Source organism: Poeciliopsis prolifica, unplaced genomic scaffold (genome assembly GCF_027474105.1).
Source record: "Poeciliopsis prolifica strain line A6 unplaced genomic scaffold, Auburn_PproV2 SCAFFOLD045, whole genome shotgun sequence".
NCBI classification, from domain to species: Eukaryota; Metazoa; Chordata; class Actinopteri; order Cyprinodontiformes; family Poeciliidae; genus Poeciliopsis; species Poeciliopsis prolifica.
This window is the reverse complement of record NW_026562420.1, coordinates 1,972,841-1,997,507: the sequence shown is the minus strand read 5'-3', so window position 1 is coordinate 1,997,507 and position 24,667 is coordinate 1,972,841. Positions and strand designations below refer to the sequence as shown.

The 24,667-nt window shown below is 39.6% G+C and overlaps 4 protein-coding genes and 1 pseudogene across 12 annotated transcripts in view; 4 read left to right on the top strand and 1 right to left on the bottom strand.

Annotated features, from left to right (window-relative positions):
* prom1b (prominin 1 b) overlaps positions 1-7,653 on the top strand; it is a 28,070-nt gene extending 20,417 nt beyond the window's left edge. For 4 of the 9 annotated variants that reach the window (XR_008607855.1, XR_008607853.1, XR_008607851.1 and 1 more), the window contains 13 exons: positions 43-127; positions 204-350; positions 992-1,063; positions 1,212-1,304; positions 1,621-1,638; positions 2,253-2,306; positions 2,412-2,492; positions 2,738-2,806; positions 3,097-3,186; positions 4,290-4,405; positions 4,997-5,088; positions 5,939-5,974; positions 6,555-7,653. Coding sequence is in view for 2 of the 9 variants with exons in the window: in XM_055056607.1 (XP_054912582.1) it covers positions 43-127; positions 204-350; positions 992-1,063; positions 1,212-1,304; positions 1,621-1,638; positions 2,253-2,306; positions 2,412-2,492; positions 2,738-2,806; positions 3,097-3,186; positions 4,290-4,405; positions 4,609-4,639 (856 nt within the window). In the remaining 7 variants the exon portion in view is untranslated. The other 5 variants (XR_008607856.1, XR_008607854.1, XR_008607852.1 and 2 more) reach the window with 3 other exon arrangements.
* Positions 7,654-9,945: 2,292 nt separating this feature from the next.
* fgfbp2b (fibroblast growth factor binding protein 2b) lies at positions 9,946-11,946 on the top strand. The gene is made up of 2 exons (XM_055056551.1): positions 9,946-10,852; positions 11,707-11,946. Exon 1 carries the CDS (start codon positions 10,112-10,114, stop codon positions 10,838-10,840), a length of 729 nt encoding a protein of 242 aa, XP_054912526.1. The 5' UTR covers positions 9,946-10,111; the 3' UTR covers positions 10,841-10,852; positions 11,707-11,946.
* A 664-nt stretch (positions 11,947-12,610) lies between these two features.
* Positions 12,611-14,399, top strand: LOC129376919 (tripartite motif-containing protein 16-like). Its single transcript, XM_055056604.1, has one exon. It carries the CDS (start codon positions 12,717-12,719, stop codon positions 14,379-14,381), a length of 1,665 nt encoding a protein of 554 aa, XP_054912579.1. The 5' UTR covers positions 12,611-12,716; the 3' UTR covers positions 14,382-14,399.
* Positions 14,400-16,185: 1,786 nt separating this feature from the next.
* On the bottom strand, positions 16,186-18,499 carry LOC129376920 (tripartite motif-containing protein 16-like; annotated as a pseudogene).
* A 1,891-nt stretch (positions 18,500-20,390) lies between these two features.
* Positions 20,391-22,826, top strand: LOC129376922 (fibroblast growth factor-binding protein 1-like). Its single transcript, XM_055056605.1, has 2 exons — positions 20,391-20,601; positions 21,004-22,826. Exon 2 carries the CDS (start codon positions 21,048-21,050, stop codon positions 21,633-21,635), a length of 588 nt encoding a protein of 195 aa, XP_054912580.1. The 5' UTR covers positions 20,391-20,601; positions 21,004-21,047; the 3' UTR covers positions 21,636-22,826.
* The last annotated feature ends 1,841 nt before the right edge of the window (positions 22,827-24,667 follow it).

Sequence of the window (24,667 nt, the reverse complement as noted above, 5' to 3'; positions counted from 1 at the left end):
GAAACCAAGGTCCTGTGTGTAATGACAGCGTTTTTCCACCAGGGAGTGCTATGAGAACAACGGTCTATATCACGCTCTGCAGCTGGAGAACATCTTCAACATCAACTCGTTCCTAAACAGGACTGTGGTGAGTGTCGACACTTCACAGTTTGTGGGTCTGTGATGGGGCCGAGTTGCAATGATCTGTGTCGGCTTCACAACAGTACAACAGAGATCTGGCCAAAGTGTTGGAAGGAGTCCAGGTGGACCTGAGGGACATCATGCTGTTGGACCAGGCTGGCAGAGACAACCTCATGAACTTCGCAAATTCAGGAGTTGGAGAAATTGACTATCCGGCTTACCTGGCTGAGGTGAGCTATGTGTAAAAAAAAGAAAACGTATTAGAATTACTGTCTAGTTAACTTAGTCTTTTTTTCATTATGTCTCACTGTCAGGTGAAAAACAGCATTTTTATAACTGTCAACATATTTATGGCTAAATTTAATTGTATCCTTGCTACTTATTGATAAAGTTAGGAGAGTAAAATAGAAGCTTAATGCTGTTAATAATAAATGTATCTGACCAACCCTATTGAAAACAACAAAAAATCAAGCTCCTCTGTCTTCTCCCAGTGCTAACTAGATACAACCAATCAGAGCCAGGAGGAGGGTCTTAGGGTTATCAATCATGCCCTTGTGCATACTGCTGCTCCATCCTCATTGCCCCCTCAAGCATATTTTTTATGAAAATCACATAGTGCAACTTTATTTAGATACAGCTAAATAAAAATGATTTTATAAAGTATCATCAATTAACTTTTTTATTTAGATACAGATAAATAAAAATGATTTTGTAAAGTATCATCAATTAACTTTTTTATTTAGATACATAGGCAAACTAACCACTTCCTCAGTAACAGTTAGCCAAATAAAGACTCATTTGTTCCTCTTGTTGATCACAAAGATTTGGATTTTTGTTGAAGTCATAAATGAAAGGAGAAAACTGTTTTCAGGTGAATAAGGGAGTCACTATTGTGGATCTGCTGTCTTTCTGCTCTGATCTGGAGGATCAAGCCGACCAGCTGGTGAGTCTTGACTTCACAGTTGGTGATAACTCTGCTCTCATTATACAACAAGCTAATCTCTGTAGATCTATAGGACATGTGAAGGAAGAACAATTACTCAATTTATTTTTGAACGACCCTAAATGATTTGTGGATCGTGTTTTTAAAGCCCCGTGGAGCTTTGGAGAACGCTCTGAAGGGACACGCCAGCAGCATCAGAAGCATCCACAGGGAGCAGGTGGTGCCCCTGGAGCAAGCCATGGTAAGGTTGGTGCTAGGTAAACAAAGAGCGATTGAGTTAGTTGGTGCCACCGCCCTTGCTTAGCTCGCTGTGAGAGGTTGAGCAGCTAAAGCCTTTCCTCTGCCTACATCCACCTCAATGCTGTGCGGTTCTGGCTCGGAGTTCAGTGAATATTCTATATATTGAATATTCTGTCAGATGTGTTATTGATCGCAATATATATTGTTACTGATTTATTATTCACAAGTTCGTCCAACACATTGCAGTCACTTTACAATGCTAACCCCTTGAAGTTTCTAACTTCTCCTTCCCTCCTTCTCTGTTCCTGTGGTAACAGAAATATGTCCGAGCGCGGGTAAGCTGCTGCATGGTGCCGTCTGTCTGTGCTTGCTGTAACATCGTGGCTCATGTGTTCCTGTGACAGTAGCAACATGTTTATAATCATCTTGTTGCCCCTTTATTAGTATGCAGTGTCCTTGCCTGATTCAGTTATATATGCACTGAACCACTTTTATCGTGTCCGATACCGATACCAATACTGATACCGATAACTGAGGTTCAGTATCGAACGATACTGATTCAATACAGAAAAATGATGCTGAATTGACTTAAATTGTTTTCTATTTTAAAAAGCACATATAATTTTACTTAATACTAATTTATTTGATAACTCTGCACATTTAAATACACCTACAGTTTCACAAGCTTGGTCAAACTATAATTTGTTCAGTCAGTTCAATAAAAAGTAGAGCAGCCGACATAAAATAAATTATGAAGAAACTGAAACTGACAAAAGCAACAGGCTGACTACCGTAACCAAACATGGGAAAAATAAAGTGCAACAAATATTCTTTCAAGTGGTTCAGAATGTGCAATTAGGAATTCTAAACGTAAGGTAAAATATACAATAATAATTTTTCAGTATCAAGACCTGTACGAAACTGTTTGTTTTTGTGTCTTGTTGTGCAGAGCACCCTGAGCCAGGGCATCAAGCTGCTGCAGAAGATGTCCAACGACCTGCCTGTGAGTAAACCTGTCCAAATAAAACCATTTTCAGATAGAAATCTGAAAATGTATTTTCAGAAAAATGATCTTGTTCACATGAACTGATTCTTCTCTATGCCTCAGATGAAAGTCACGAACATCCTGAGCGCCATCGATGCAGCAGAATATCTCATCACTCAAAATGCCTCGCAGGTGGTGAAACAGGTACAAACCAAAGCAAAACTTTGGAAATAGAAACAGATTTTACATTTGTGCCATTTCTTCTATTTCATTTTTATAGATTATTCAGTTGAAAAAACATAGATAACTTCCCAAAAATATATTTGTAACCTAGTGCGATTATTAAAACCTATTTTTAATTAAAAAAAAATAAAATAAAAATAGATGAATAAATAATAGCTGTCTAAAGCTGAAACTTCTGTCTGATCACGATGCGCTCTCCTCTGCAGGAGACGAAGGCCTTCGTTCACAGCCTGGTGGGATACTTCAGGCAGTACACTGACTGGGTTAAAAACTCCGTGAGTGTTTTTCTACTCTTTTCTCTGGTTTATTTTTACTTTTCAGTTGATGCAGTCAGGACAGGAAAGCAGCACAAAGGCTCACTGTTAACACCAAGCTGGCCTTACAGTGTGCTAGTCCTAATGGACTTCCTGGAGTTGGTTCACTTGAACAAGATTTTCTGGTGTTGGCAAATAACAGCCAGTCCATTGACTTCCATCTGTTGATCTAAGTTGGTTTCAGCAGCAACAGAGCTCCCAACACTCTGGGACTAAACTGTGCTCGTATTGTGTGTCCTTGTCCCCTGCAGCTATCTGCAGAGGTTGCCCAGTGTAAACCCATCAGCAACATGGTGGACAGCATGGAGATAGTGGGTTGCAGCTTCATCATTGACTCAGTGGTAAGAGCTCACTGTGGGTGTTTCTGTGTTTGCAGGAAGTCAGGCTGCCAGCTGCAGAGATGTCAATGGTTCTTTTAGAGCTGCTGTGTGTTTTGGGAGCAGGCTGTGTGGACAGGAAGCTCACACCGGGCCTAAACTGTTCTTTGTTTTCACTCTGACCTGTTTTAGCTTTATGTTTACAGCACTTATTAACTTTAACATCATGCATCTCCAAAAGTTTTATTTAGTTCATGAAAAAATACTAAAAGGATCCCTTTTTGCAGTTTCTGAATGATGCATTTGTTTGTTGTTTGTACACAACAAACTTTAAGAGTTTAAAAATCTACCTCTGTCACTTAATCTTGTCTACTTCTCACTTTAGCTAACCTGAGGCAGTTTAGTTAGTTAGTTATTAAAAGTCTGGAAAAGTTTGACATTTGGCCTCAGTGATCATTTTTGATGACACAAAAATAATTATTGAAGAAAAATGTTTGAATGAATTCAGGTTTCATTGCACATTAAAAAAATATTTCCTTTTAACAAAATCACCAGGGTTGGGATCAACGGTACCATCAAGAAATTTCTGTATCAAAGATCTAACAGATGTTTTTTTAATTCAATTTTAACAGTTTGTTTTAAACATGCACTAGTGCATGTGGCTACTAGCTTTAACAAGCTAGTAACCCAGTGAGACACTAGCTTCAATAAACAAGACACTAGCTTCAGTAGGCTAGTAAGATATGCATTTTTAAAAAAACATTCGTTTTAAAATGCATACCTTGGTCGAGCCCTGGTCTTAAACTCTTTGGATGGATGGATGGATGGATGGATGGATGGATGGATGGATGGATGGATGGATGGATGGATGGATGGATGGATGGATATGGATGGATGGATGGATGGATGGATGGATGGATGGATGGATGGATGGATGGATGGATGGATGGATGGATGGATGGATTAAATTGCATTATAACTGTGCCGTATACAGTGAGGCACTAAATGATCTAAGCAAGTTCAGTTTAACGTCTTCAGAATATTTACTTGTATTTTCTCTATTTAAGGATCTGTCAGTCATTCCATCCAGTCACTCCATTTATTTAACTGCAGGATTTGTTTTCCAGAACACGTTTTGGATGGGTTTAGGAGCCTGCTGCATCCTGTTGATTCCCAGCATTGTCTTTTCCGTCAAACTGGCCAAATACTACAGACGGATGGACACAGAGGACGTCTTTGAAGAGTGAGTGCAAGAAAAGATTTTTGGTTTCATCCGTACAGGAAAAATATTTTCATTCCTGCTATCAGAGATTCTGGGTGTTTTCTGGTTGAGCTCAAATCCAAACTAACCCGACATATTTTCTGTCTCCCTCCGTCGTTCTCTTCCTTTTTCTTGTTCTTCTTGGACTGCTGGTTCTCCTCTTGTTTTCCTGGTGTTTTCTCCAGATACTCTTATCCGTGGCTTGTCACTCTTTAATGTCGCTCAGCTTTTCAATGCCTTTTGCCTTTCATCCTCACCGTTTGGATATTTTGGACCTTTCATACTTTTCCCACTGGTTTCCTTCAGGATCAGTTCTCTTTCTTTAGCTTCAGGAAGGTTTTCCTTCTCACCTTCACCCCTCCTTCATCATGTGTTGTAGTAGGGCTAAAAACAGGTAATGGTGGCGATCAGGTGTGTGATGTCAGTGGAAAGGTATGAGCAGTGCTGTAAATCAAACTTCGCTTGTCTGCATGCGGTGGAGGAAATTTCATCTACAAATCAGAAAGAGTTTAATAAAATAAGTTTTTTTATTTATTTATAAAGACTTCCTGGTGTGTGTGTGTGTGTGTTTAGCGCTCCCTATAATGACACACTGACTTGGTTCCCTCGGGCCTCGGCGCCACCAAGTGAATGGTGACCTGCAGGATGTGTCTTCCCTTTTAGAGGTATTTATGACCAGCAAAAACCCTTCGTCTGACCATCACTAACTCCACTGACTGTCCATCAAACCATCCTCCTTGGTTCGGCTTCGTCCTGCTGCCCAGATCCATCTTTCATCGTCATCTTCATCATATTTCTTCTTCTCGCCCTCTTGATTCTTTCTTTTCTTAAAATTTTAAGTGAAAATCGAAGAGAAACAAAGTTTCCATCGGATTTTGTCATAGAAATTAATCATGAGTCTTAACTTTTACTGAGCAAAATTGTAAATTAGTTGTTTTATAATGATAATACTCAATGTTTCTTTCACTTCTCACATGGACCACTTTGATGAGTTTTCCACCGTTTTTTTTTTTTTTTTTTTTCCTTTTTTGGCCATCATGAGTCAAAGTAAATGCTTTATGTGCTTCTCTTTATTGTTCCACAAAACTCTGCAGAGACTTTTAACTGGAATAAATCACAGAATGAGTCTGAAACCGATCAGTCTCCGAACTCTAAATCAGTCCAAGGATTAATTCTTCATCACAGATAAGACAAAGGAGCAAATTTGTCTTTATTCCCCAATGATTACATATTTTCGTCATACAGAAAAGAACAAGAGTCAAGAAGTGTTTATATTGAATCGAATAAAGAATTATAGGAGTGAGGAAATGTTTGTTTATTCTGATTAGAAAACGTGTTGAAGAGCTTATCTCTCTTCCAAAGCTCTGAAGAAAGTAAATTTAATGCATAGTTCTGGCTACTAACCGGAGAAAGGAGTTGACTTTTCCAACATTTGGAAAAGTGAAAATAGGTCAAAACTGAGGATTTCTTATGTGCTTCATCTGGTTTGATTTTGTTTCCTTCCTTCCTCCACAGTGGACAGGAGAACTGGAACTGATCAGTCCTGTAAAGGTGAGCGCTCACTTCTTAACTCTCTTCTTCTAGACATGGATGTGCAACATCACAACAGGGCCACTGCAGATAGAAAAAAGGAGAACATTAACAAGTACTCCACCAAGAACCTCTAAAATTTTGGGTATAAGCTCAATAATGTTCTGGGAAAAAAACAAGGCAATAGCTGAGTTTCAAAAGTAGAAAATGACTTACTTTTAAAAATCAAAATATTTCCAAAATTTCACATTTTTGTTTTTCCTAAAAAAAACAAAAACATTCTGAGCTATATCTCAAAATTTCAGATTTTTTAAGCAAATTTTCAACCTTCCAAACTCAGAAATTTTCATTTTTTTTCTAAAAAATATTTGAATTGAATTTCAAATTTTGAGTCTTTTCTAGCAAAGTTTGATTTGTTAGAAATAAAAATGAAAAGATTCAGAAAAATTTCTGAGCTTAATCTCAAAAATTTTGACTTGTGTAGCAAATTTCTGTGCCAAATGTTTTGACAAAAATTTACTCCTTATTTTGTTTGTCATCTACAACATTCCCTCATATTGATAACCGTCTAACCCGTTGCTACTTTCCATCCTTTTCGCAGGATTTCTGGGATTTTCCCAGCTTTTAAATCACCCAAAGCTTCAGTGGAACAAAAAAAGGGAATAAAAACCAACAATCTGTGTGGTGGGGTGTCTCCACCCCGGCGCTCCTCCAGCTCTCCGTAAGAGACCTCTGACGGCCGTCGTCTGCTCAGTCCTCGCTCGATCGCTCCAGCATCCTTTAGCTTCTCATGCTATAGAAATCTCAGTTCCTGCATCATAAGCTGCACCTACATCAGTTTTACCACCACAACCAAAGTCATCATTTTATACACTTTCAAAACTTTTGAAAGTTTTATATATTTTTTTGTTAATCTTTGTTTTATATGTTAGTCAGGTTTTTTTTTTTTTTTTTTTTTTTTTGTAGATTTATGTTTTTTTTCTTTGTGGATATTTGTACCATAGTACAAATTATTTGGGATGATTGATTGCGTACATGTTTAGGGGAAAGTGTAAAACATGTTTCGCTAAATAACTAAACACTTTAGTGGATAACTAACAAAATAAAACATATACTCCTTCAAAAAATAGAAAATGAACTTAATAATGGCTTAATGTGAAGTATTTCTAATAACCAGAGTTTTACTTTGTCTTCTAATCATCATGAATGTCTGCAGAAAACTCTGGCCCGTCCGTCCTGACAAAAAAAATACCAAACTCCTGCTTTGCTAGCAAAAGGTATATTTCAGTTTGTAGTATAACATTTTAATTGAGATTATATCTTACATTTGAGATTATACCAAGGATATATTCGTTGAAGTTTTTATAACATCTATGGACATATTTTTTTTTTCACAAGCAACCAGGAAGCAAAAGGGGATCCCCAAAATGTTGGACTATGCCTTTAAATATTGAACAAGTTAATTGGCAGCTCCAGTTTATCACATTATAAGAGAGAAGAGCTGCTGTTGTTAACACGTGCTGCTTTTTACCATGATGTTACGTAAGTACTTTTAGACGGCTAACGTGCAAAGGCAGCGTAGCCCACGTTAGTCCATTACGGCAAGCCCTGTTGACATGACAGCAAGGTTTAAGGACGAAAGAGACATTTTTGGCGTTTCTCCAGAAGGAGCAAATCTGTGAATAAAAACTTGAGTCCAACTTGTGTCTTTTTGTGTTTCTTCCTTTTGACTTTTTAATGTGTGGACCAGAAATTGTCACAACTGTTCTCAAGGTCAGATAAGTTTAGAGTTTTTTTAACTCTTAAAAAAAAACTACAAAATTCCCACCCCAAAGAGTGTTGTGTAAAACTGACTTCTTTTTTAAGCTTTACATCATGTTCTAATGTTACTCCCTCATCATAAACATACCTGGAGTTTTGCTTTGATTCTTTGATCCATGTTTGAGAAATTCTTTCATCTTCATGGCAACCACTGACCTGTGAAAAACACCTAGCATCTCCTCAGAGCTGCAGTGTCTGTACTTCTGCCTCCCACAGCAGCCCTCTCGCATGACTCCTCCACTAAACTCCTTCAGACTAGCCAGCAGTAATTAGCAAACACCTTGTGGAACTGCATATCAGCTGAGCTCATTATAGGAGCTGCTTCTCAGTGAAACACTGGTAAATATGTTGTTAAAGGGTTAATAGAGGGGACATGTGATGACTTCCTGAAGGCGGAGTTTCAGAAAGAGCAGGGGTTTTTAAAGAGACAGAGGCCCAATTTCAAGGCGTTAAAGTATGAAGTAAAATGTCTTTTAAGTGTAGCATTTTTATTACAACTGAAGGTAACATGATTGTTCTGTAAAATGGCACTCTGTGGCTGGAAAGCACATAATACTCTCCCTTTAAAAGAAATGGCGGTCCCATTGTGGTTGTTTCTGGGGACTGTGTAGACGTAGGACAACAAAGCTGCAGTCAACTTAATAGTTTTACTTAGAATGATAGTAAAAAAAGTTCATTTTAGATGAAAAAGACATTTCTAAGTGAACTGAACTAATAAAAGTAAGTTGTCATCACCAACCCAAAGAAATGAAGTGAGCTGAATTTAAATAAGTTCCCAACATCAACTGAGAGCAAATATCTTTTCAGAGTGTAACCACATGTAAAGGGGCCAGCATAGGTGGTCAGGATCTGCATGTTCAAAGACTAATGAGCAACCCGTCCCTGGAAGCCAAATTAAACACGACGCCTCCCAGAGCCAGAAACTTTATGGTCAGACTCGTGTCTGGAGACACAAAAATCCCCAGATGGGAGTTCTGCTGGAAACCCACGTTGGACTTCTCTGACTCCCTGAGAGAATCATCGCTGCACAAATCAAAAGAGAGTCGTAAGGTTGAACAAATATGAGATAAAAGTGAAGCTGGTGGTCTCCACAGCCCAGAGGCATTTTTACCTCATTAGCACTTTTACACTGATGCTTTGTCAAAATGAAGTCAACTTTTAATTGTAAGAACATGATGAAACACAATCGAAACTAACCATACATGTCATCAGCCATACATCAGCTGTTGACTGAATCCACAATCAAGTTTTAATTTATGATTTTATTTACAAACAGAAGAAAATGTTATTCAAACCAAATGAGGAAAATCGTCTCCACAGTCCTTGTTTCTAGCCGGAAGGACAATTTCTGTTTTACCAACCACAAGCAGGTCTAATTACAGCTCGGCTTGGAAAAATCTATGGATTACTTTAATAGAACCTGTCTGATTAAATAAATCAGGTTAAAGCAACATTTTGTGCCCGGAGCTAAAGATGCTCAAAAACATTTAAGAAACATCATTTTAAAGGTTTTCATATTCCAATAAATAAAGTTAGGGTTAGGGCCAACAACATGAAAAGCTCTGCACAGCCCCACTTGCTTCTGTTACACAGTCAGCATGAGACTTTCCTCATTCTTAGGCAAGAACTGAGGAGAGTATTAAGTATTTGCCAACATACATCTGGACACTTTTCATGATTCTTTGGGGTCTTTTATGCATTTTTCCTTTTATACCTTTTAAGCCAATCGTTTCAGAACTAAAACATCAAACATGGTGGTAGTGTGGCGACTTGCCATTACTGATAAAACAAGAACTTCTGCCGTCTATGAAGGAGATATAAAAGTCGCTAAGGTTTCACTACCAGCACACACACTTAATAAAATCACTGGAATGCTCTCTTTTGTAGATGCTCAAGTTAATCTGGTCTCATATTAATATTATTTGATGATCTTAAAGATCCTGAGCGTGACGTAGAAAAAAGAAAAAGGATGAAATCTGGAAGAAGGCAAATATTCTTTCAGGATTTTAGTTCCATTTTCCTGCTGCTCTCCTTTTTATCAATGGTCAATGGTCCTCTTGTTTCCTAACATCTGGCCTCATGTGTGAGCCTCTCTTATGCCTCTTGCTGTTCATCAGCTTCTCCTGTTTCTCTTGTGGTTTCTGTGCCCTCTTCCCCTTCCTGCCGTCTCGTTGATCATTTTTAAAACGTCCCGCACGTACTTTAGCAAGTGGAGGAGGAGTTTACGTCTGAATCATGAATAAAACCATCTGTCAAGCTTGAAAAGTTTGTATTTGCGTGCCTTAGGAGCAAACGGAGCCGTGCCCCGCAGGCAGCAGCCAGGAGCCTAGCTTTGCCATGAGGACCGGGATGAAGCTCGCCATGTTGCCGCTGCTTTTGGTGGCAGCTGTTTGCGGATCCATCGCCCAAAGCAACGCCAGCAAGCAGCCGCAGCAGCAGTCCAGTGTCTGGGACAACACCATCAGATTCATCACCAAGGCAAAGGACTCGTGCACCATGGGGGTGTCCGGAGCGGGAAACTTCACCCGTCTGCGTGTCTCCTGCAGATCCCGGAGCCAGCCTACAGGGCGCTCCTACTATTGTGACTTTCAGGGCCAACCGAACCAATGTGGAGCCTACAACAAGAACCCTCGGCACTACTTCATCCAGATGATGTGGGAGCTGAGGAAGCTGAAGAACGCCTGCCAGGGAGCCAAAATCTACCGCCCTCATATGTGCAGAAAGTACTCTGATGAGGCTCAGATGACCTTTATGACCTCCTGGCCCAAGACTTCAGCTCCAAAGTCTGAAAAGCCCGGTCAGGAGCAAGGCAAACCAGCAGCGCCAACAGTGCAGAACAAACCCACCGCTACCCATAAACCCACAAAGCCGCAGCCTCAGCCTCACCCAGATAAACCTCCAAGTGGCAGAAGCTCCCAGGGCAAGAGAAGCACCCCCAAACCAGCAAAGACCACTTCCCATCCCACCGAGGAGCCGGCGTCTAGGGCATCCCGCCTTGCCATGGAGTACTGCTGGAAGAGCTTCCATGGCCTCTGCAGTTTTGTCATTGGCTGGTTCCAAAACTGAGATGCAACTCAGGTGAGTGAAGGAAAAGTTAAGGCGAAGGGGAAGGCAGAAGAAAAGTTTAACCAGTGGTGGACAAACAGCTCAGCTCTAGTGTTTGAGTAAAAACATGGTTACTCCTGTTCAAATCTTACTGAACTAGTTGTTCAATCAAAAGTTTACTCAAGTTATTTTCTGAGTGCTTATTCAGAGCCTTGTAAATTGTTGAAACTAAGTAATGACTGATATGTAGAACCTCTCTGCCACAAAAAGCTGTAAAAAAAAGGAGAATGCTTATCTCCCCACGATTGAGATGTTTTTTGTTTTTTTTTTATTGACAAAATTTGTGTGGTTAAGTCATTTTAGCCTTGTTTTTATGGCCATTGTCTGTTTTAGCACTACAAACATCAAACCTGGATATTTCCTTGGTGACGCTGTTTCCTCCAACCGTCTCCAGTCTGAGGTCTGTTTGAATGAAAGCAGGTCAGCTGGTGAAATTTAGAGAGAATAACATGATTCTAAATCCAAAGTGTGAGCAGTGACACTGATTGGTTCTTCTTGTAAGGAGCATAGCGTGTGGCCAATTGCATTTCAGTAAAGAAAAACGACAACATCGGACTACAAACCTACACTGAGCCAAAAACATTAAAATAAAAAAAAGAAAGAGGAATGAGTAAGCAACTAGCTTTCTCAAAATATAGTGGAGTTGAAAGTTATAAGTTTGCCAAAAATGTATACTCAAGTAAATTAGAGATATTCTAAATGTACTTAAATACAGAACTCATGTGTCCTTTGATATTGTCCACCACTGAGTTGAACACCAGACTCCTCTTTTTAACTTTTATTAGAACAAAATCTCATTTTAAGGACCTTCTTTGCCCTTTTTTCAGATTGGAATTACTAACCTGACAACACAGACTCCTGTCTTTGAACTCTCGTCACAAAATCATCTGAAAATGAGTTATCAATAAATAATGATAATAATGTGGAAAGAAACACGACGAGCCAAAGGGAGAAGCTCGCCTTGGTGTATTTCTGTTGTATTTCTGTTGCTACTGTCATCCCAGATGTCATGTCAATGTTTCAGCAGCATGTATCCTGAGCAAAGAATAAACAGAAGAGTGGCGACATCCCGTCTCCCGTGTGGCTCTGTTGCTCCTGCTGCATACGCTCATGCTCTCAAAGACGTCTTTGTGTCCATCGCCGCGCACTGCGACAACATGGCCACTGCTGGCAGGCCGCCGGGCTCGAGGAAGTTGTTAGCGGGTCAGACGCAATCATTCAGTGAAGGTGTCTGAGCAGAACCAGGATCTGTGAGGGCTGATCAACTGAGTCCATAAGAGGCACCTTGGATGAACAGAGGAGACCTGTGTAGAGGCTCCAGAGGTCTCACACACACACACACACACACACACACACACACACACACACACACACACACACACACACACACACACTCCAAAGTTTGTATTCCTACCCAATATTGATTTCCACTGATTTTTTCTTAGCCATTATGAGTCTATTTCTAACCACAACCAAACCCTAATCCACATTATACCTCTAAATAAAAAGCAACACAATATGGAGGGCTTTGTTTTTGCCTTTGTCTTTCTTTTGAAACCTTGTGAATAGATTGGGTTGTATAGCAGCTGTTCAGAAAACTATTTAGAAATAGTTGAACAATGTGAGAACTATCAACAGGTGATAGTATATGCCTTTTCACAAAGGTGGCAAATCCTTTTTACTGTGACTAATGCAGGCAGAAACACAACCTTTGTCAACAACTTTGCTTGTTTAAGCTTATCTAAAAGTTTACCATAGCAACACGTGATAAAGGTCAGAGTCCGCTTTTATGTTTGAGGCAATAAAATTCAGCAAGTCATTCTCACTGTGAGGAGCGATGGCGCATGCAGGAGTTCAGCTGGATCTGGAAAGGTTCTCCTGTTCCATCTGTTTGAATCTACTGAAGGATCCGGTCACTACATCCTGTGGACACAGCTACTGCATGAGCTGTATTAAAGACCACTGGGACGAAGAGAACCAGAAAGGAACCCACAGCTGTCCTCAGTGCAGGAAAACTTTCAATCGCAGACCTGACCTCCAGAAAAACACCCTCTTAGCAGAGTTAGTGGAGGAACTGAAGAAGACTGGACTCCGACATGCTCCGGCTGACCACTGCTATGCTGGACCTGAAGATGTGGCTTGTGATTTCTGCACTGGGAGGAAGATGAAAGCTGTCAAGTCCTGCTTATCCTGTTTGACCTCCTACTGCCTGAAAGACATCCAACCTCACTATGATGCTCCGCCTTTGAAGAAGCATAAACTGATCCCCCCAACGAAGAGGCTCCAGGAGAACCTCTGCAGTCGTCATGATGAGGTGATGAAGATCTTCTGTCGTACCGATCAGCAGTCCATCTGTTACCTCTGCACTATGGATGAACATAAAGGCCATGAAACAGTGTCAGCTGCAGCAGAAAGGACTGAGAAGCAGAAGGAGCTCCAGGTGAGGCGACAACAAATCCAGCAGAGAATCCAGAACAGAGAGAAAGATGTGAAGCTGCTTCAACAGGAAGTGGAGGTCATCAGTGTCTCTGCTGATAACACAGTGGAGAACAGCGAGAAGATCTTCACTGAGCTGATGCTTCTCCTCCAGAAAAGAAGCTGTGAGGTGAAGCAGCAGATCAGATCCCAGCAGGAAACTGAAGTGAGGCGAGTTAAAGATGTTCAGGAGAAGCTGCAGCAGGAGATCACTGAGCTGAAGAGGAAAGACGCTGAGCTGGAGCAGCTCTCACACACAGAGGATCACACCCAGTTTCTCCTCCACTACCCCTCACTGCCAGCACTCAGTGGCTCTACACACTCATCCATCATCGACAATCGTCCTCCCAGACACTTTGAGGACGTGACAGCAGCCGTGTCAGAGCTCAGAGACAAACTACGGGACGTCCTCAGGGACATGCGGACGAATGTCCCACTGACAGTCCCCCTTGTGGATGCTCTCCTGTCAGAACCAGAACCTAAGACCAGAACTGACTTCTTGAAATATTCAAAAAGAATCACCATGGACCCAAACACAGCAAACAACTTTCTGTTGTTATCCGAGGGAAACAAGAAAGTGACTCTTGTGGAAGAAGATCAATTTTATTTTGATCATCCAGACAGATTTACTCACTGCACTCAGATCCTCAGCAGAGAGAGTCTGACTGGCCGCTGTTACTGGGAGGTGGAGTGGAGCGGGACGGAAACCGATTTAGCAGTTTCATACAAGAATATCAGCAGGTTGGAAGGTGACAGCGATTTTCGAAACACTGACAAATCTTGGACATTATACTGTCACAGACAAATTTACATATTTTTTCACAACAGAGTAGAAACTCGACTGTCAGTTCCGGTTTCGTCCAGAGTAGGAGTGTACCTGGATCACAGAGCCGGTGTTCTGTCTTTCTACCGTGTCTCTAAAACCATGACTCTCCTCCACAGAGTCCAGACCTGCTTCACTCAGCCGCTGCATGCTGGAGTTGGGTTTTATAGATATGGAGACTCAGTTGAGTTTATTGAACTGTAACAGACAAACGTGATCAGAGGCCCAGCTGGTTGCAATAATAATAATAATAATAATAATAATAATAATAATAATAATAATAATAATAATAATAATAATAATACTTTATTTATTAAGGTATTAATAAATAATAATCTCCATCATTGTTGCTAATCGCTCACTATTTGGTCATTTCCTCTCTGCTCAGTGATCAGTTGTCTTTTGGGAGCTACTTTGTCTTCTTTCGTTATGTTGGGTTTAGTTAGAGTTTGTGGTCAGCCATGGAGGCTTCCACTGCCCAGGAGGGTTTTATTCACCTGTGTTCATTTATTAGTTTAGATAATACAACTAAAGCAGAGAAAACTAACAACGAAGCTAAAAGTAGTTCTGTTATTTATTGATTTCTCAGACCAAATATTATTGTTGGAGCTGGGATGGTCATAAGACATATTCAGATTCAAACAATGAATTTATTGAATTTGCTATATGAGAGTTCGCCAGCAGACTCTTTACTGTGTTCCAGTGAGGTTTTGTTCAATGTGAACAAGAATTGATGTTTTGTTTCTGTTTTTTTAAATATATTTTTTGATGAGTTTAAGTGCATCTTAATGTTTGCATGTTGTTTCTTATTGCTTGTTTTCCTATAACCGATTCAACATTGATTTGAACATTTTTGGGTATTATATTCATGTGATGCTAATTTTTGCTTTATTGACTTTAGCAGTTTGTGCTACCTTGTGGAGGCTGTCACTTCACCTTTAAGATCAGCAGCACATATATTTGTTTCTTCTTGACCATTGATATTACTGTATGAATAAAATATTTAATGGTTGTGAAATCTCTAAGAGTTAAGTGAAATTCACAATAACATTTCTATGTGGGAAAAGAACAGTTTACATCAGGAGATTTTACTCAGTAATCAGGCCTGATAACTTTCTAATAAATGTGATTAAACTAGGGAATGTGTATGAGTGAATTGGTGATGACTTTTTCACGCAGGGCCAAGTGGGATTGGATGTATTTTTTCCCCTTAAGTGAAATAGTCATTCGGAAACTGCATTTTATTTATTTATTTATTTATTTATTTATTTATTATTATTGAAATTTGGTTAATCATATGAAGAACTGAAGTGTGTAAAAAAAAATCAGAAACTAAGAAAATCTGGCAGCTTTGATCAAAAATCAAAGCTCCATTTTAAATATAAACTGAAGAAACAAAACAGTATTTGTCTCCTCCTACATTAATCATAACTTCAATGAGAATTAACATCTTATTATGAAATCTAGAATAAATAAAAATTTTAAAAAAGATAAATAAGATGAATTGAAACAATATTCAAAATGCAGTTAAAAACAAAAAGATTATAGAATTAAAATAATTTGATAAACCACAACAAACAAAAATAATTTGTTTAGTTTGTCCTAAAATGTTCTGAAACGCCGATTCAAATGTGTAGAATTTATGTTTTTAGTTTATAGATATTAATAACCTCCATGGGCTTTTCTGAGAATCCATGGAGAATCTGCAGGAGTTGTGACTTCAGTCAATGGTTTAAATTAATGGCGTCTTTGAGACGCCAGGGGGCGATGTGGGGCGCCCCCTGGCGCAAGTTGGACATTGTGGTGTTTTCTCGTTGGCTGCGGCTGCAACTGGACCTTTCTCCATCTACCCTGGGCTTTGGTGAAGTTTATTACCCACCAATCGTCGCTGCATTAAAAAATGCAAATACGGCAATGTTTTCTTTTCTCTTTATTGAACATTTTAAGAAAATAATTTTAAAAGGCACACAACAGTAACAAAAATAGTACATGTTTTGAGTATGGGTGTATTGAATTTTGCTCCATATTTAACAAGTCAGAAAAAACACATTTGAACAACCAAATATCTCCTGCAATAATTTGGGAAAACAAAAATACATGTAATTTTACATTTAAGAGTGTTTGCTTGTTGTAATATGGCCATTTTAGTAGCACAAATGCCTAAACAGCGACAAACAACCTGTGTTTGTTTTTATCTGCAAGACAAGACAAGTAATTATATTAAAATCAAAGAACCCTTATACAATGAATTAATGAAAAATACAATAAATGCAGAGAATTTAATTATTATTTTCTATTTTCAAATTACCATAATGGTCATAGAAGCAATTTTATTTATTATTTTTTCCAATAAAGGATTTTGTCAGAATCAATTTGAATTTTTGGGGTGAATAAAACCCTCCTGAGCAGTGGTAGCCTCTATGGCTGAACAGAAACAGGACGGGGCAGCACTCACTCTAAACCTGCCATAAACAAAACAACTGAAGCACAAAACGTAACTCCTTAAAGAAGCACTGGCTGCTCATTTCCTCTGAGCAGAGAGGAAATGACCCAACAGTGAGTGCTTAGCAACATTGATGGCGACTAAGAAACACATTGTAACCAGTTGGATCTCCAATCGCTGACCTCAGCATTAAACAACTTATTGAAGTTCTTATTGTTACAGTTCAATAAAGCTGACAGAGTCTCCAGTATCATAAAACCCAACTCCAGCATGCAGCGGCTGAGTGAAGCAGGTCTGGACTCTGTGGAGGAGAGTCATGGTTCTCGACACGCGGTAGAAAGACAGAACACCGGCTCTGTGATCCAGGTACACTCCTATTCTGGACGAAACCGGACCTAATATTAGATTTCCAACACTGTTGTGCCAACATGTGCACCAGTCTGTGGAACAATATAATGACCAACATTTGTCATTGCTTCGAAACTCACATTCTTGTCCTGACCTCCTGATGCTCTTGTATGAAACTGCTACATCAACTCTCCTCCCGCTCCACTCCACCTCCCAGTAACAGCGGCCAGTCAGACTCTCTCTGCTCAGGACCTGAAAATAACTGAATCTGTCTGGATGATGACCATAAAACTGCGATTCCTCCATCATAGTTGTTTTCTTGTTTCCCTCAGATAATAATATATGTGTGTTTGCTGTGTTTGGGTCCATGGTGATTCTTTTTGAATATTTCAAGAAGTCAGTTCCGGTCTTAGGTTCTGGTTTTGACAGGAGGGCATCCACCAGGGGGACTGTCAGTGGGACATTCGTCCGCATGTCCCTGAGGACGTCCTGTAGTTTGTCTCTGAGCTCTGACACGGCTGCTGTCACGTCCTCAAAGTGTCTGGGAGGACGATTGTCGATGATGGATGAGTGTGTAGAGCCACTGAGTGCTGGCAGTGAGGGGTAGTGGAGGAGAAACTGGGTGTGATCCTCTGTGTGTGAGAGCTGCTCCAGCTCAGCGTCTTCCTCTTCAGCTCTCAGTGATCTCCTGCTGCAGCTTCTCCTGAACATCTTTAACTCGCCTCACTTCAGTTTCCTGCTGGGATCTAATCTGCTGCTTCACCTCACAGCTTCTTTTCTGGAGGAGAAGCATCAGTTCAGTGAAGATCTTCTCGCTGTTCTCCACTGTGTTATCAGCAGAGACACTGATGACCTCCACTTCCTGTTGAAGCAGCTTCACATCTTTCTCTCTGTTCTGGATTCTCTGCTGGATTTGTTGTCGCCTCACCTGGAGCTCCTTCTGCTTCTCAGTCCTTTCTGCTGCAGCTGACACTGTTTCATGGCCTTTATGTTCATCCATAGTGCAGAGGTAACAGATGGACTGCTGATCGGTACGACAGAAGATCTTCATCACCTCGTCATGACGACTGCAGAGGTTTCTCTGAAGTTCAGCAGAAGGTTTAACAAGTTTATGTTTCTTAAAAGCATGAGCTTCATAGTGAGGTTGAAGATGATCCTCACAGTAGGAGGCCAAACAAACCAGACAGGACTTGACAGCTTTCATCTTCCTCCCAGTGCAGACATCACAGGCCACATCTCCAGGTCCAGCATAACAGTGGTCAGCCGGAGCATGTCGGAGTCCAGTCTTCTTCAGTTCCTCCACTAACTCTGCTAAGAGGGTGTTTTTCTGGAGGTCAGGTCTGCGATTGAAAGTTTTCCTGCACTGAGGACAGCTGTGGGTTCCTTTCTGGTTCTCTTCGTCCCAGTGGTCTTTAATACATCTCATGCAGTAGCTGTGTCCACAGGATGTAGTGACCGGATCCTTCAGTAGATCCAAACAGATGGAACAGGAGAACCTTTCCCGATACAACTGAACTCCTGTCTGCGCCATCGCTCCTCACAGTGAGAATGACTTCAGTTTCACTTCCTCCAAAGTGAAACTGAACTCTGTTCTAAATATAACAAGTTGCAACGAGTTGTTAGACCTGCTTTTAAACTCATAGATCTGAAGGTGAGGGGAAGAAAAAAAAATGCACTGACAAAGTTCAACAGCAGAAGCTGAACTTTGATTCTAGGAAGAACTTTGACGTGTGTGAGTGTGTGTGCCATGTATTTGATACATTTTGAGGACCATTTTTCTGATACATCTATCAGGAAAATACACATTGTCGGGACTCATTGCTGAGAAATACTGTTTGTGTTTTAGAGGTTGGAGGATTGTTGATGACAAGGCATTTGCTAAACTTGCCAAGGAGGTAAAACAGGTTTTTGATTCCAGTGTTTTGGGGCAGCAATGCATCCAAAAATTACACAACAGCACCTAGAGGACTATAGATGTCAGCCTTTAGCTGAAAGGGACAGCGCAGGGTTTGTGGAGTTAAAATTGATATCTTTACATTCTGGTGCCATCTCAATCCTTCATTTTTGCAAACATTCTCTGTAAAAATCACTGAGAAGATTTTTCCCAGTGACACACACTCAGTTACAATCAGTCTCGATAAATTGTAACAAGACATGGAGAAAAAGACATAAATAATTAAAGTGTTACTAACCCCTGACAAATTTAGGGGAAAAAATCCAGCAAAGTGGACGGAGTCAAGAGACAATGAGAGGCATGGCCAAGTTTGATCAGGACAAAAAAAAAAAACAATAAAACACTTTTGCCAAGTTGTCCACTTATAGCTATATTTAGCAACTTTCCAGACCCATATGGAAAACCAAATTTGACTTCATGAAATACTAAATCAGAAATACATAAGATGATCCAATAAATAAACCAAAACACCTAAAATGGTAAATATCTTGGACTTGTGCTAGTCTTCTGGACTTTATCGAGTCCAGATGACTTGAAAGTCATTCATGTACACATTCTCACATACATGTGGCTGCGGATAGTAGCCACAGCTCCCCTGTTGTCCTTCTGACCACTACCAGCAGGAAAGTAGGTGAAATGTCTTGCCCAAAGGCAAGACACAATGTCTTGCCATTGTGTCCCTGGATTTCAGAATAAACTTTCATCTGAATTTCAAAATGAACTCCACACACTTTTGCCACCATCAATTAAGCAGCAATTGATTTAAAAAATAAATAAAACTTTACATCATGTTCTAATTGGCATTCATTTTTAGTGCCTTTTTTAACTGAATATTAGTTCAGTTACATTTATATTATGGTCCTAAATATATAAGTTGTTAGAATTAAAATGGAAAAAAATAATCATGAAGTTCAATTAAATTATAAAACAGGAGGAAAAGTTCTGCTTTTTTAAAAATAATAGGTTCATTTTGTGTGTGTCTCTGCTTTTATTTTTGAATTTTGTCAGCGTTGGTCCTCCGTACACCAGCAGGTCTCCAAAAGCTTCTGCTCTCTAACTGACCCTGCAGGCCTCTGATCACAGGTAAAGCAAAAGTTTTTACACATTAATGAAAAAAGACAGGGTTAGCTGTGTTGATTTAGATTTAAATTCTCCTTTGGTGTCAATGAAAAATAAATTTCATGAATAAAATAGCAAAAATAAAACATCAGGGCTGCACAGTTGGTAGTGCTGCTGCCTTGCAGCAATAAAGTCTTGGGTTTGAATCCCGGTCTGGGTTTGCATGTTCTCCATGTGCATGAGTGGAAATGACCAGAGCTCAAAACCCACGTGTGTGTGTGTGTGTGTGTGTGTGTGTGTGTGTGTGTGTGTGTGTGTGTGTGTGTGTGTGTGTGTGTGTGTGTGTGTGTGTGTGTGTGTGTGTGTTGACAGCTTCGGTTCGCGCTCTGTCTTGATCTTCACCAGGCTTGAATTCACATGTAGACACGTCGTCTCGGCCCCAGGCCAGAGCTATTCATCAGAAACTGGTGCCAGGCTTCTTTTCAAAGTATTTGCCTGCGAACATGAGAGTGGATGTGCTGAACGGGGGGCGTGCTGCACAGCGAGGCATGAAAACCACGCGCCGGGCCACGGAGACACACAGCACGAGGGATTTACGCAGGGCGGCACTCTTCATTCTGGTGAGATTCAGTACTTTACATGTGATCCCACTGACTGTAAGGTTTCATACTGAAAAAAAATATTTCAGACGCTTAAAAGCGTTTGCAGGATGGATTAAAACACATTTTTTATCTCAATGAAGAGGTTTTTGGTGTTCATCTAATACCATATGTACTCAAACATTATTTCATATTAAAAATTTATTTAGTATTATGTTTCCATTAAGCTTGAAACACAGACAGTAAATTGACTGAAGCTATTAAAATATAAATATGGAAAATTTGGAACTTGATGGTTTTCAGGTTTTGAGGCAAAGATGTCTTAGTTTTTGAATCAGAACCGATATTATTTTCTATCACTCAAATAAAGTATCCTTCAGCTCAGAGGTGGTGCATCATCACCTGTTTCTCTTTCATTTCCAGGTGGATTTTGTATTTTGTTTTTTAGTTTTCTGCTGAAAGCAGTGATGTTTCCGCTCAGGTCTCTCTTCTCCATCGGGCTGTTTCTGGTTCTCCTGAAGCTCAGACCCTTCCGGGCTTCTGGCGCCGAGCAGCCCGGCGTCGCGCAGCAGGTCGGCGGAGGGACATTCGTCACCAGCGACAGGACGCGGTGCGCGTGGCGCGCGGGAGAAGCGGGGGAAGCGGTGAAGGTCTGGGTGAACTGCGAGAGGAAGGGCGGCGTCAGCAAGACCAGCTGCGAGTACCTCGGTAGACCTCGGAGCTGTCCGGGTTACAACTCCGACCCCAAAGTCTTCTGGAAACAAGTGGCGCGCGCCTTCAAGAAGATGCGGGATAAGGTGTGCGTGGACAGCCGCGCGCTGGTGAAAGCCGGCATGTGTAAGCACGCGCCCAGAGATGCGAACCTCAGACTGGATCGGAACAGCGTGAAAAGAAGCACCGCTGCTCCCACCACGCAGCTGCCGCCGCCGGTCCAGGCCACGAGCGCGACGTGCGTAAAGCGCGCGGATCAGCGGAGAACAGCGGAGGAGTTCTGCAGCTCCTGGGCCAGCGTGTGCGCGTTCTTCATGTCCATGCTGCAGAGCGAGGACTGCTAGCAGGACAGACCTGAGGACGACACATCATTCATTCATTCATTCATTCATTCACATCTCTATCTAGTGTCTTGAATCCAGTTGGAATTCCTTTTCTTAAACTGAAGTGTATTCAGTGTCACAATGAAAAATAGGATTTTTTTTATACCAGCTTTAAAAAAAATGTTACAGCAAATTGTAACAGTTGTGCTCAAGGTATAATTCTGATTTCAGAATTATTCAAATCTGAATTAGCTTGAGCAAAACTAATACAAATTACAGTGATTTTTTTAGAAGTCGGTTTTGTTTTTCACGTGAGTTTTGTTTCTTTTCATTCCAAGTCACATTTTCTCTCCATATGGGGCCTTGCAATAACATCCGTATCTGTCTGCATTATGATTTTTTTATCAGGACTTTACATGATACACCAACACAAGTAATAATTGTGAAGTAGAAGGATATCAGTTTGTTTTCTTTTACTTGTAAACTCTGATAAGTGTGGCATACACATATATTCAGCCCTCCTGAGTTGCAGCTTCAAACCTTTGCACAGTTAGAAACATTTCTGCTCGTTCTTGTTTGGAAAATAATAGACTGAAAAAAGAAAACAGATGACAACTGGTCAGAAGTAATCAAGGAAAGTTTATCTAAGTAAATTATGACATTTATTCATGTGAAACAAATGCAAATAAAGTAAGTCTGACAAGCTTAACACAATGACATGTGACAAAATAACACGTATTGTTTTTAAGTTGGAACTCTGTTCTCTTTTCCAGTGTGCTTTGATAGATTTTATTTAGGGGAATGAGAGTAAAATGGTCTGTTTACTGAATGCAAGCCACATGTTTCATATTCTTATATATAACGTACGTCTTCTTCTTTGTAGTTCTGCCATACTGTGTCGGTCAGATACATAAAATCCAAATAAAATCTTACGATCCTGTGGTTGTAACAAGGCAAAATGCAAAAAATAGTGAAACGTTAAGAATTATTTAGCAAGGTATTGCAAAATATTAGACTTAAACTGGTACGACCTTTTACAGTTAACATTATATAATGTAATGCTTCTATGCTGTTTCAAATTGTATTTTTTAATAAACTACTTAAAATGGTATTGTTTTCTGGATGGAATTTCATTGTGATCTGGACACATGGTTTAAAATGATATTTAAGTCTTCAGCAGGTCTGAACAAAAGGTTTTTAAGGACCTTGTCTCCTCTTTTGACTTCTTCTGACTCCATTTGTTTGTCTCTTCGTTTAGCCATTTGACCATTTTCCATAAAAAAAAAAAATATATATATATATATATATATATATATATATATATATATATATATATATATATATATATATATATATATATATATATATATATATATATATATATATATATATATATATATATATATATTATATATATATATATATATATATATATAAATCAAACAGTCAGTCACAAGAACTGATTTAAAAACCAAGAACATTTTAAGATGGTTTAAAACTTAAAAGAATGTTAAAAGTTGCGTTTTAAAACAAAATTATTATTATTTTTTTATATATATATTTCCTGAAATATGACATCAGTACCGTATTTGTTCAAATAAATTCATTTTGATTCAAAAATGCTTCATTTGTCTCAGAGGAAAATGAAATGCTGTTGTATCTCATGAATTCAAATTATTCAGTTATTGTAGAAAGTGACGGCTGTGGGCGGGAAAGATTTCCTGTAGCAATCTGTATTACAATGAGTTTGAAGAAGCTTCTGATCAAAGACACTAATTTTCTGACAGTCTTATAAAGAGGGAGTGGTCAGGGTTGTCCATTTTTTCTTAATTTTATGATGAATCTTTCTTGTAGCCATGTTTGCTTGCTCACTCAGCTCCTTCAGACTAGCCGGCAGCAATTAGCAAATAGCTGGTGGAACTGGGCATCTTCTAAACTCTTTATAGGATCTATTTCTCAGAGCAACACTGGTAAAAACAAATTTATAGAGACAGAGGCTCAATTTCAAGGTGTTAAATTACAAAGTCAAATTTCTTTTAAGTAATATTCGATATAAACAGAATTTTTATAACAACTGGGATTAACATAATTACTTAATTGTGCTATAAAATGGAACTATGTGCATGGAAAGCATAATAGTGCCTCTTTAAATATTTAAATAGACAAAAATTACCTTAGCTGTTTATTTTTACAAGGCAAAAACTTGATTCAAAGGTTTTCATTTTGTTTTGTTCACATTTTACTAAATCATTCTACTTCGTTCCTATAAAACGGCCTAATCCTCTTCAGGACGCCACAGAACATTTCTCTGAACATCATCGTTCATAAACAGGATTACAAGAGGGGCTTCTTTGTGTCGAGGCATCTAACTGCAGCAGTCAGTGTAGATATCTTTATCTCTGAACAAGTGCAGACCCAGATGTGAACATTAAAGCCTTCCTGTCTGCTCTTTACCCCCACGACCTCTGACCTGCCCTCAGTGGGGGTCTTCCTCCTTCCTAATGGCTTTGGCAGCACAGAATGGTGTTTCAGGACCGACCCCATCACCTGACCATTTACAGCTCAGCCCAGCACCTGCACGGAGTCAGCCAGGAAGTAGTTAGAGGTCAGAGGTCAATAGGGCAGAAGGAAGCAGAGCAAATGCGTGTCTGTCCATCTGTGTGAGTTATTTCTTTGTATGTGAACAAATAAAACAGGGAAAGCACACTGACTGGTATGAAGTCAGTTTTTCCCGCTTTGGATCTTTAACACAAACATCATCTGCAGTAGGATTCTAACGCTGACGGTGATCTACAGCACCGCAAGTTTCCACAAGTCTGAAAAAAATCAAAAGCTTTGCTATCATCTTAAATTGACTGTAGAGAAAATTTACATCTAAATTATTTAGAAGATAAATATAATTGAACCTTTATTCTTTATATTTCTGTCAGTTGTTCTCCAGGCTCTCTGGTTTTTAAAGGGACGAAATTATGTAAAATAAACTATTTTTAGATTTACTTCATCTGATAACATCGTTCCTTTCCTCAAAAACATTTGTGGACTGTTGATTTTAT